Below are 12755 nucleotides of genomic sequence, written 5' to 3'. Positions count from 1 at the left end.
ACACAAACACATGAATTAGTTGTTTGTTCTTTTACAGGATATCCAGGTGCATCACTTCTTTATTGGTTCGGGATGCACCATGATACCGGCACGTCATCTGTATCGACAGAGAAAGGCTTCAAAATGAAAAGTGAACATTTCCTCTGATATGACAGGCCGATAAGAAGACGCATACAGTATGTTACACCATTGAGGAAGCAGGTGCAGAAACAAACATGTCTGCGATAAGGATTGTTTTGCAACTCGTGAAATAGGCCAAATTTGCCGGGGTCGTTCCTATTTTCAGGATTGTCTCAGGGACCGCCTCTTCTAAGCCTGTTTAAGTAAGATTCAGTTTTCAGTTTTGTTTGAATCGTGTGACATAAAAATAAATTTGTAACTTCAGTGGAAGTAGTTTTCTTTATTTTGCCCAGTCAATGTGTACATTTTGAAAATCATTGCATTTTACTGCCATAGTAGAGGCTTGATGTTCTCTGAAATTAGATGGAAAAATATATGTACCCAAAACCAAATTCAATTCATACTCTTATAAAAATGTGTACAACATATAGTTTTATTTATTCAACAAATAATAACAGCTCTAGATCTGGATTTGCCATCCAGAACAAGTATTTTGTACATTGAATTTATTGTGGTTAAACTACAGGTATCCTTCGGATGAAAAACCTGCTTATGTACTATTCAGTGTGTCCAGTGTAACATGTAGCCAAGCTGGGGCAACATCATAAAAAAAAAGACACACTGTAATTAAAAAAGTTATCTATTTCCTTTAAGTATTGGTTTGCACTTGACATGATTATGATAATGCACACAGAATTTATGAAGCCTATATGTCAATTTCCCTTCCACCAAACCCACAGTTGCAGGATGGGCTGTCCCATCTGTGCAGACGATAACTGTCACACATACAGTTGTGGGAAATCGTCCAAATTGATCATGCGTGTTACACTTTCAAAGGGTGAGAACTGGGTGATAACTGTGTTGACATCATTTACTGTTGCCTTAGAGCCTGTGATTCATGTGTCGAGAAGGAAAAGCAAGAGTAAATATATTTTTCCCAATAACATAATCACAAAAAAAGACAGCTGTGTAAACCAAAATGACATTTTGAAGTATTTTGGCTCATGTGGATGTTGTACTACAGAAAAGCAGCCTTTGTTTGCAGTCACCACACACAACAAAAGAGAAGTGGTTACATTTGACTCAAGACGCTTCTTTTGTTTGTCACTCCACCACAAGAATGCATTGATGGAGCTCTTCATCTGTTTTGTCGTGAGCAGGCCCCGCACACGAACTCAAAGGTTGACCCAGTCACATGAAGTGGACGTCAAACGCCCTTTGTCCCGTGAGGACAGAAGTTGGTGTCATTTCTCGCTGATGAATGTGGCTGAATCCTCAGAAATCTTCTGAAACCGGATCTGTTTGTGAGAATAAATTCCAGTGACACTATTGGTGGACTGTATCGGTTATAAAACAGGATCTGGCGGGGCAGGATTTACGATTCTTGTCAGATCAGTAGCAGCGGTGCCGGATGACATCAGGCAATCCTCTATTCAGCATTGTTCTTGGGATGTGGAGGGGAACTGGTGGGAGCGGCGTACACATGCAAATAGAAACATCCTCAGACCATGCGGCTACCATTGTCTTTCCCCGTCCCTCTCTGTCTCAAACCAGACTGGAGAAATGGCATCCAGTATGCTCCAGTAGTGTGGGGGATCGCATCGCCCTCCACTCAAAAGTGGCAGCTGTACTGAGCCTGCAGCAACATTACAGCACCACTGATTTTACAGTGTCACAGCAGTTCTTTTGTGTTTTACATATGGTGCTGAAACTATTACTAAACAATTTAAGGAGGCAAGATAATATTCCTCTACAATTACATTTCAGAGGGAGGTACTGGACTTTTATCTCCACTACATATAGTTAGTAGTTACTCTTTTAGATTAAGATTTTACAAACATCTATAAAACATGATGTATTGGAATAGATTTAGCAACCTGCACTGGCTCTTTGTCCAGAATCTAAATCAAACTAACGTCAAACCAAAAGGCGAATGAAATGTACGCAGACAAAAGATGTCCGCTGGTACACACTGCAGATGTTTCTGTTTTCTTGTGGTTTATTTATCCTAAGAAACAAACAAAGAAATCATGGCTCCTCCTGCCTCTCTTGCTCTGGTGAAAAAATTAAATGAAATAGCATAGACCCTCCCAGGTGCATGCTGGTCCTATACCTGCCTACCTAAACAGACCTGAGGTGCCTGTAGTGTTGTCAAATTCTTACAAAATGAGAAACAAGCAAAAGAAAACAATGTCTAAATAAAGAAAATATCTGGAATAAATCAGTCTCAACGGTACATAAAGTAGTTGAAATTAACTCCAACTAGGCAAGCTAAAACATTCAAATGCTGCGTACACCTAATGCATATTATTTATATGAATATAAAATATACATATAAATAAAGCAGCCATTTTAACAACTGCTTTGGTATTTGATAGCTTGCTTCTTTACTTTTACTTTTAACTTTGAAGGTAAGACCTTTACTTGTAATGGAGTACTTGTACATTGAAGTATTGCTACTTTTACTGAAATAACGGATCCAAGTACTTTTACCAACCACTATTAAATGTGAGGATTGTATTCTTCTCTCTGTTTTATATCATGTTATTTAACATACTTTTAGACTGCTGCTCAGAAAAAACAAGCAACATGAAAACACGTGATTAACCGTTAGTTGCAGCCCAACATGATTCTATAAACATCTCCCCGTCATCCCGGTCCAGCCCAGATCGTCTGCTCTGAAGCCCCATGTCTGTATGAGCAGCATAAAAGCAGCTTGTTAAAGAATTAATGTAGAACAGAAGAGCAGCAGAGAGTGGCCTGAGGGACGGTTGGAGGAGAGGGGAAGAGGAGACTCATTCATTGGTACCGGGGGTACGGCACAGAGAGGATATCTGTGTCTTTCTTATCTCACGAGGGTTTGCAGCAATAGGAACACACACACACACACACACACATACACACAAAGACAGACCATGAGCAGCGGTGTGCATGTACACAAAAACTCAACAACTCAGAGAAGAAAGTGACTTTGTCTCCATCGATGCAGATCACAAGACCTGTGCGTTGTGAGTAAGACTCCCTCTAGGGTTAAACAGTCCTTAGCTTTGCAGACATTTGTTGTTGTTTTTTTGCATCTTTTCACCACAGAAAAAGTTTTACGGCAAGTTGGATTCAAATAAAGACCCCTTCATATCCAACATACATATCTGTGCGCCACTTAATGACCCTGAAAATGTCACCTTACCTTACCAGTGTCCATACAGTGACACTAAAGTCACCGTGTTGCTGCGGCCTTCTACAAACATCCACCCTCCGTCCTCAACGAGCCGCCGGGACTCTCCTCTCTTCCTTCCTTCCCCTTCAAATCCAAGCAGGCGAGCCTGTGTCTGCTCTACCTCCTTCTCTCTCATGTTTGTCCCCCCCCCCCTTTAAACTCTCTCTTCTCCTCCTACTGGTACTGATAGCTGGAGGGCTCACACTCCCCCTCTCTTTCCTCCTCTCACCCTTCTCTCCCATCCTGCCACTCAGCCGGCCCTCTGTCTCTGTCTGTCTCGGCCACAGTTCGTGCTCCAGTCAGTAGTAGCCATTCATCCTCTTCCCTCTCCCACACACTGCTTGTTTGGAATCTCAAGGCCCTTCTGGGCTGATTCCCAGCTTCCCAGCACCACCAGCAGTGTTTCACTCCCCCCATCCTCCCTCCTTTCAATCTCGTATCTCTACTCTTATCTTTTACTCCACAGGTATGAAACCTACCGAATTTCTGTAGCAATAAAACATTTTAAAACTTGAAACATTGACAAGGAATGTAGAAGACATCTTCTAAAGGAGTTGCACAATCTACAGTTGCCTCAAAGCTAAAACTAAATGTCCTCTAACTCTTCCGTATCTGTATTTTACACATAAAACTTATGTACTGTAGCTATATGAAGAAATCCATCATCATGTCTTTCAGTCAGTTTTCATTTTTTTGCTCCATGTAATTCTTTAAACAATCTTAGTGTTATAAAAGTAGGCAGAAAACATTGTTTTTCCCAGCATTTAATGATATAAACTTAGCTTTTAACTGAAGCGATCATTGAAGTTAGCCGTTATACGTATGTAGTTATACGAGAGGTAAAGCATCCACATTTTGTATTTTGTTTCCACATTTTCCTCAAAAAAGATCTGGCTGTGATTTCATGCTCTATTATTATGAGTAATTACTTCATCCTGCTCTTATTATAAAAAATGTATAAACAATGTATGTTAAATTAAGCTTTACAAGAATGTATTTATAAATTAACTAATGTCCTTTGGTGTTAAAGTCTATTTTAGCTATTTATTTTGTTACAGTGATCATAATACTTAGGAGCTGTGTAAGACTTTAGTGCTACGCATTTAAAGTCATTAATAAGATCTTTGACACACATATTACCGTCGTTATGTTACCAGAGTCTCAATGTATCAACAACACTTGAAATAACTGAAGTTAATTTGAGCCTCAGTGTTTGTTCCTATTTCAATGGATGACTCCATTAGGAACAATAATTACATTTATATATACACAATCATATAAAAAATGCTGACAAAAACATCTTTGCCAGGAAGATGTGCACTTTTCCAATAACAAACTAATATTCGAGAACCTGTAAATCCTAAAAATGTCTTTTTCATCTTATATTCAAATGAGGATAATTGTGTGAATGACGAACTGACAAACCCTGGAGTCATTCCTCTGAAACGACCCCCGGTCAGATCGATGCACAGAGGCAGGTGTTATAGTGAAAATTGCATCCCCTGATGGTTGTCTGTGTGTTTGAAATGTAGGTGGAGCCCTGCAGGTCCAATATGAAGGTGGTTTTCCTCGGCCTCTTTGCCTCGGTGTGTGTGTCTCTGTGTCTTTTTCATGTGTTGTACACGTGTGTCCGTTTCTGTGCCTCCGTCCATGTGTTGTCTGTTTGCAGCAGTATACATTTACTGTTGTGTTTGTAGCTTCAAGGCAGACCACTCCAGAGAGTAGTGTGTGTTTATTGAGTTTCTTTTTTTTACGTCTTGCTTTAAGACGCTGCTGCTGCTCTGTGCACACTCAATCTTTCTCTTTCCTCCTCTCTCTGTGGGGTGTTAAACCTCTTTACGATATCCTAAAAGCAGCAAATATTTGTATCTCAGTTAAAAACAGTATTATAACACACAAAATAACTGCAACAAACCACAAAATAGCAACGTCTCTCTGCATCCCAGCTGCAGTCCAACGTCCTCTCCCTTCTCAAACTATACACAGTAAATGGCAGCTTACTGACTCATTATGAACCATAAAAAAGCCATTCAAACATCATCCATGGGTTAAACTATTCCAATCAAGATTTTCTCAATGTCGGTGCCAAATGAGGAAGTAGGGCCATCGGAGCTCACATTCAATAGACACAAAAGGGAAATCCGCAGGGCGACTGCATGGCTCGTCACACAAGTCGCCGTGTCCTGTTCTGTGTTTTCCTCCTCTCCCTTGGCAGTGACACTGCCCACTCATTCATGATGACTTCCCATCTCTCCCGTGAGGCGTAAATACCACAATAAGCGAGATATCCTATTGGTTCTTTTAACCAAATGTTCTCTCAGCGGGAAGCTGGATCTCACAGAGGAAGTGTCACAGCTTGGCTGAAAGCGCTGGAAGATTTTCTACACTACGATGGCAATGCCTGATGCCTATTTGCAACCCAGTAGTTATCAGCTGACAATCAGCATCCTAACCTATCCCTTAGAGAAGTCACAGTTTCTCACAAGGTTTTCTCAGATATGAATATGCATTGTCTAAATTTGCAGTGACAGGCTCTCTTGCAGTATATACAGTATAAACCCTACATGCTGTATACATGTTTATGCTTTGACGTTGGTCATTTGTAACTTATAAAATATATTTATTTATTTTTCCACACATTTGTGTATACATAATATTCTTGTCTATTCCCTATATTTATTTGTCCAGCGTTGTTGTCTTTGTTAACTGTTGACTAATTTTGTGTAAGTAAATTGAGAGTAATGCAAAAACTGTCAAAAGTCGAATTTGTACACATACTTTGCCAATAAAGCTGTTTCTGATTCTTTTTTTTGTTTTACAGCAGTTCGTGAGATTGGGTAAAACCTTAAGGACGCAAAAATTGTGCAAAGTTAAAAAAAATATTTTGAAAGAAAAGTCACTCAGTCCACAACAACAATGTTTTCTTCCCTTGTGAAAATACATGCTGACAACTGTGTATGATTTTACAGGACAGAGCTTTGCTGAGATTTCTTTGACAAATCAAGTGCATGTATTGCAAAGCATTAAGATTCGGCTTTGGTGAATATTACAGTGATGAGGACGTAAGAACCTGCTGCAGCGTTTTCTCCGTGCTCACAAAATGTGACTTGTCTTGTAATATGGAAAATAAATCCCAGGAACACGCTGCATTTACCCAGAAAGAAACGCTGAATAAGAGATTGCATTGAAGCCAGTGGAACAGACGTGACGTCAATGCTTTAAGCAAATCAAGTTCATTTCTACCGTTGGCAACAATGACCGGCGGCAGTTGTCAGTCAATACAGGAGAATTTAGCACCTCATTGCACACTTCAAAGTTTCCATGAAGCAGTAGTCCAAAAGCCCACTTATAGAGCAAATCTTACTTCATACAATTAGCTGAAACTGCATACTGCATAATGCCTGATGCAGACAGCCACGCATGCATTGTTTGCCTACCGCATCACATACACACATTAGTGAACGGAAGGCACTGCCAACTCTGCCGGCGATAGCAGCTGTGAGCAAGTGGCAAGAGGAGTAAAGTAAAACAGAACGGAATAGATTCAACACACCTGCTCCAAAGTGAATCAGTCCATCTGGATTGTTGTCGGATTTTCCAGATGGCCACTTCAGGAATGTTGGGAAGGTAATCTTTTATTTGGAGCCTGCATTCATTTCAATCAGTTGAAAAAGAGAGGTCACATGAGCTCTTGGAACACACTCAGTCTCCATTATCGGGCCCATTACTGTCCATCAAATCATTTCTGAAGTTTTTCAAACAATTGAGAAGACGCACTAAAAACTGTGGTCATTCTAAAGCGTTCTACATTGACTTCAGAAGTGGCAGACAAAGAAAATTGAGTGGCTGGTAGAAATGTTCAGTGACCTGACACTGTGGTAGGTGAGAAAACCCCTTTTTCACACCCTAGTTAGGAGGCCATTAAAGTCAGTGTGTTACGTCTTAAGGGACCGTGAATGTCTGATTGACGGACAGATTGACAAAACATACTGAGTGCATGGCTGAGTGTACTTTAAGCATTACAACAAATACATTGTCTATCACGACAGGCTAAATCTACAGCGGATTGAGCTTTTTAAAAAAAATATTATTATTATTTGAATCACTGAGCACAGTAGAAATGTGAAATATATCATGTAACCCTTCACTAAACCCCTCAATAAATCTTAATATAAGGAAAACCTATTTGCCATGGTGGAAGTTGACCTGGAATTTTGACTTATTAACTATCAGTTTAGTTGCTAAAGATATTCAAAGTTACTTGGGTATGAATATTAATTATTTTAAAGGTGCTCAGCCGTTGCCATTGTGAGCATAAGGCTAAAAGTAGCACTCTGCATCAACACAGCCTTACAGGGCTGCTAGCATGGCTTTAGTGTTGTTATACAGACTGTGCCAGCCACTACCTCGGTGTGCCGTAGATAGTGCATTGGAGAAAAAGAGCAGAAAGGAGCAGGAAATATTGTTGCAGCTGTAATATTGTCAAAAAACGCTCAAAAGCTAGTGGTCGAAATTTCACGAGTAGTACGTTTAACCTTACATACAGTAACACAACCATGAAACTCATTGACTCCATCTTTGTTAATTACTTTGTAACTAAAAAAACCCAAAGTAAAACAGTTAAGTATTACTTAAGTATTACTTTATACAGTCTTTGTGCCATAGATAGATGGTGAAACAGCTGCCAGTGCTGTTTGAGTTTTGGAGTGTGCGTTCATGATGATAGGGTATTACTCAGCGATAATGACAGGAGATGCAGGAGCTCGGTTAATGGCAGCTCTTAGGCCTTTAGCCAGCCCCATTAAGCAGCTGTAATGGTGCAATGAGGCCACTACCCAAGGACAGGAAACCCAGAAACCCAGCTGAAGGGCACTTATCAGAGCACAAGCATGAAGGAGTGGGTGTCCCGGAATCCATCCATCCATCGCCCCGTGGTGTCAAAGGACGTGGATGACAGCAGTGTTATCGTCCAGCTAATATAATTACTATGGATATATACAGTGCTGTAGTCCTGTGTACACATACAATAGTTCACAATCAAACGCAGACAGACACATTTATTTCCAATTCCACTTAAAAGGTCAGTCATCGAAAACCAGAAGGATGGTCTAAATTAATAATCTCCCCTGTGCTTGCCTTTCCTTTCCCCCAGGAGTTTTTCTGCCACGTGCTTTTTGGAGCATAATAATGCAAGCTGGCCTTCGCACCCCGAATGTCAGAGGGGGGTTGTGGACTCAAGGTGAAGGAAAAGTCCAGAGGAAACAAAGACACAAAAGAGGACATGTGAGGCACAGTGACAAAAGAGGAGATGACGTGATGTGAATGCTGCCTTAAAGAGAGAATAAGGGACTCGAGGTGAAGGAGAAGACGAGATAAGAAAAGAGAAGAAGAAAAGGCAGAGGAAGACAAACAAAGAATGATGAAATATTGAAAGACACAAAGGAAAAAAGCAGACAGAGAGGAGGAGCAGAGGAGGTTTTTACCAGACAGAGATTAACTCCCCTCTGTCAGACCACCTGCCTGCTCTGCAGCACACACCGCTCTGAGCCAACTGTAACTGTCTGGAGATAAATGGATTGATATTTTAGTATCTTAAAAACTCACAACTGAAGCATCAAAATGATGAAAAAAAAATATATATCAACTTCCAAGAAGCATTTAAACTTCATCTTTATTTTGTCCTTATCCTGACGGCAATTCCCTCAGATGTAATGCCAGTGAGCTGTTATCTCTGCTGTTATCATATCTGCAGATTATACTTTGATATAAAAGTTGAGCAGCATAAGCTGAAATGATTTGATTTTGTTGCCGTTTGAAGACACAACTTGAACCATAGTTTCCATTCTATAAATGGTGGACATCTGCCTGAGCAAAGATAATACGTAAGGATGAATGAAATTGTGCTTTAGGAGAAAGCTTCCAGACTTTTTGGAGAAGCGACACTAAAGAAAGTTGATTTATGTCATAGTACACAAATCTCATCAGCTCTGAAATGAAATCCCTCTGGCGGTGGTACAAATTGAGAAAGACAAATGGCACTGAGCCAAAGAAGCAGGAGCACTTTCATCAGATTATTGAAATCAATCATTGAAGTAAGAAACATTTATGTGGAACGATTAATCATTCGGTCCATTATGATTTCAGATCTGTTAAGATATTGAGCTCCAAAACTTCAAGGTGATTGCTGAGGGTGCACGTTGACTGGCATCATAATTACCTCTTGTGAGTCAAATACAAGCAGTAGCTCTGTCTTGGCTTTTTCTGACCAAACAGTTCTGGGAATTTCCTAAGAGGAACTGCCCATTGGGGAGCTCCCCCAAGCACCAAATACCTTCAAGGGCTTTTTATCCGTTTGCGTACGCACTGCAAATGAGTATGCTGAAGTGGCGTCGCTCGCTGTTCTTCCAGCGGGAGATGTGCTCGAGCGGTGAGTTTGCTACGTTTGACCAATCCTGTACACGTGCGTCACTCATAGTTCCTCCTGTTCTTGGAGAGTACTTACTTATACTAAAATAGGAGCTAAAAAAGTCCCTCAAAACAGCGTTCTAGGAACAAGGATCATTCCTAGATTGTAGTTCATGAAAGGATCGTTCTAGTTCTAGTTCATGAAAGGATCGTTCTAGTACAGGAAAAGATCGTTCTAGTTCTAGTTCAGGAAAGGATCGTTCTAGTACAGGAAAGGATCATTCCTAGTTCTAATACAGGAAAGGATAGTTCCTAGTTCTAGTTCAGGAAAGGATCGTTCCTAGTTCTAGTAAAGGAAAGGATCGTTCCTAGTTCTAGTTCAGGAAAGGATCATTCTCGTTCTAGTTCAGGAAAGGATTGTTCCTAGTTCTAGTTCAGGAAAGGATCGTTCCTAGTTCTAGTTCAGGAAAGGATCGTTCTAGTTCTAGTACAGGAAAGGATTGTTCCTAGTTCTAGTTCAGGAAAGGATCGTTCCTAGTTCTAGTACAGGAAAGGATCGTTCCTAGTTCTAGTTCAGGAAAGGATCGTTCCTAGTTCTAGTACAGTAAAGGATTGTTCTAGTTCTAGTTCAGGAAAGGATCGTTCCTAGTTCTAGTTCAGACAAGGATCGTTCCTAGTTCTTGGTTTGCGGACACCACAAATATGGGATTTCTAAGAACTATGAAAAAGTTCCTCTGGTCCGAAGACTACTTTTGATGGGTATGCTAACACTTTAGCTGAGCTGTAGGTGGATGAGCGTTTTTTATTTTAAGTGTGCTGATGTGTGCTTGTGTCTCTGTGCAAGAGATAATTCTTTCATTGGTTATTCGGTGACCAAACTTTAGCCCAAGGTTTAATGAGGAACCCAACTTTGACTGTGACTTGACTGACAATGGAAAACACATGACATTACGTCTGTAGCTTAACTTACGTTACGGTCGATCCTGCTCAACTGTCTCAATGACCAGATGGACTGAACACCCATTTGGTATCTCTACCACCTCAATCTATCACATGTCTCCTTTCTCTTTCTGCTGTGTCCTCTCACTATCTCTTTCTCTCATTCTGTCTCCCTTCGCAGGACTGATTGGATGGATGAGCGTGAAAAAGCCAACCCTAGACAGAGAAAGTGGCCCAGTTATGTGCCATACCATCTGCTTGGCCAAGGACTTCTCCATTCCAGACAGTGGCCGACTTAACCTTGGCAACAAGGACTTGTGCTGCTAGAATCCTGATCTTCCTATCATTTATGTGATACTGCTTGGAAGGACATGTAAGAATATGATAATTAATCCAAGAAGGAACTAAATCAGAAAGATCAAGTAATCATCAATCCAATAGAAAATGAAAAATGTTTGTCACCTTGGTGCAAAACTACTCATTTATTTTTGAGATAGTACTTTGATAAATAATGTATATACAGAAGCACGTTTGTACATGAAATGAAATGGTTACATTAAATATGAAAGCAACTGCAGACATAACACCAAAATAAAGGAACACACAGAATAACAGTCTAAAGCATCACTGGTGGTTCCTAGAAGCTGCAAGGTTCCTTACATCTGACAGCATGGACGTGATGGAGAAACTAAATATATACTGCCATTTTTTATTGTTTGGGCAGTGGGACTAAAAATGTAAAGTTTGTTCAGAGCGTTAAACTGACAGACAACAAATGCGTTTATCTCTTTGTGAACAACAAATGTTACAAAAACCCACTATTACATTATGAGATACAGTATATTGTGTTGACATTTTGGCACAAGAATGGTGCAAGATGAAATTGAGTATCTGGCATTGAAGGAATTCATCCTCTGGGAAGCGTGAATGAGTAAATTTCATGGTCTATCTGCTTTCTAGATTTAAATTTTTTCTGGTGTACAGGTGGTCATTTTGGCCAAACACTGGTGCTACACAAATAGTCAGGGATTCAACAGAAACTTGAGGAATCATCATTGGTTTACCTTGAATTTTCACAGCAAACGCTGTGCGTTTTCACCAGTCTTTCCAGTCGTCGTTGAGATATCTTGCTATGGACCATAAGTATTGATTAACTGACGGACAGAAGGTGCAGATGCCGGACACCAGTAGCGGAAGGATATTATATAACCATTTGTCTGATATGGTTACCCAGGGTAAAGAGATAACGAATGTCCTTGTACAGGAACCTCATACACGTTAATATCATATTAGAGCACCAGGTCAGGTCTCTGTAATCTCTTTATAGTTACTCACTTTAATGGAGTAGTTGGTTCACAATGAAGGAGGGTCCATGTAATAACTACAGGTTCTAAGAAATGCAGAATGTACTTGCACTCCATATTATATATTAATTTATCATTTGGAAAAGGTGAGCTGTGGTTTGTTGATGTTGGAGGAAAAAATCCAGTAGCCAGAGAATTAAACAGCAGTAAAATTTAAGAGCGCATACCAAGATAAAGCTTCTTCCTGACGTTAAGAGGACTAATTGGGCCACAGGATTTTTCTCCTTCTGTTGGTTTTTCAAAGCAAATGAATGATGTCACAGTCTATTATCATAGGCAGGATACAAAGAAGGGCAAATCTGTGAGAGACAAACCGATTGCAGCAATGTTGGCACCTTTGCCAGTTTTAGAGTGGGGGCAGGGAAACTCCAGATGTTCCTGTTTATCCAGAGCAGCGGTTGTGACGAAAGACTTCTAATGGGTTTTTTTTCGAGCACAGTAAGCAGGTTAAACCACAATTATAGCATAGAAATCAAGCCGGTGCAGATCCTGTGTGAAGATGGCAAGATGTGTATTGAGATAGTGCTGTTTAAAACAAACATATGCACTCCTGCACATCTGGTATCATTTCTCCAGTGTCTTCAATATTGTCTTTCTCAGCTTTCTGCTCCAATCGAGAAAAAGAAGAGGAAAAAAGAAATACCTACTTAACACTTCAAAAATGTGCACACACACACACACACACACACACACACACACACACACACACA

General features: G+C 40.2%; 1 protein-coding gene across 3 annotated transcripts in view; it reads right to left on the bottom strand.

The window, feature by feature from the left end:
* coro2ba (coronin, actin binding protein, 2Ba) overlaps positions 1 to 12755 on the bottom strand; it is a 42308-nt gene that overhangs the window by 16289 nt on the left and 13264 nt on the right. Inside the window, exon 1 of one of the 3 annotated variants that reach the window (XM_031848420.1) lies at positions 3313 to 12713. The exons of 1 other annotated variant lie outside the window; for it this stretch is intronic. Coding sequence is in view for 1 of the 2 variants with exons in the window: in XM_031848419.1 (XP_031704279.1) it covers positions 3308 to 3322 (15 nt within the window). In the remaining variant the exon portion in view is untranslated. Of the gene's footprint in view, positions 1 to 3307; positions 12714 to 12755 lie in introns of those variants that run through there. One more of the 3 variants, XM_031848419.1, reaches the window with a different exon arrangement.

The sequence above is a fragment of the Anarrhichthys ocellatus genome, unplaced genomic scaffold, assembly GCF_004355925.1.
Source record: "Anarrhichthys ocellatus isolate YVR2014 unplaced genomic scaffold, GSC_Weel_1.0 scaffold8, whole genome shotgun sequence".
Classification (NCBI taxonomy): domain Eukaryota; kingdom Metazoa; phylum Chordata; class Actinopteri; order Perciformes; family Anarhichadidae; genus Anarrhichthys; species Anarrhichthys ocellatus.
The sequence above is the reverse complement of the archived record's forward strand: the minus strand, read 5'-3'. Positions and strand labels throughout refer to the sequence as shown.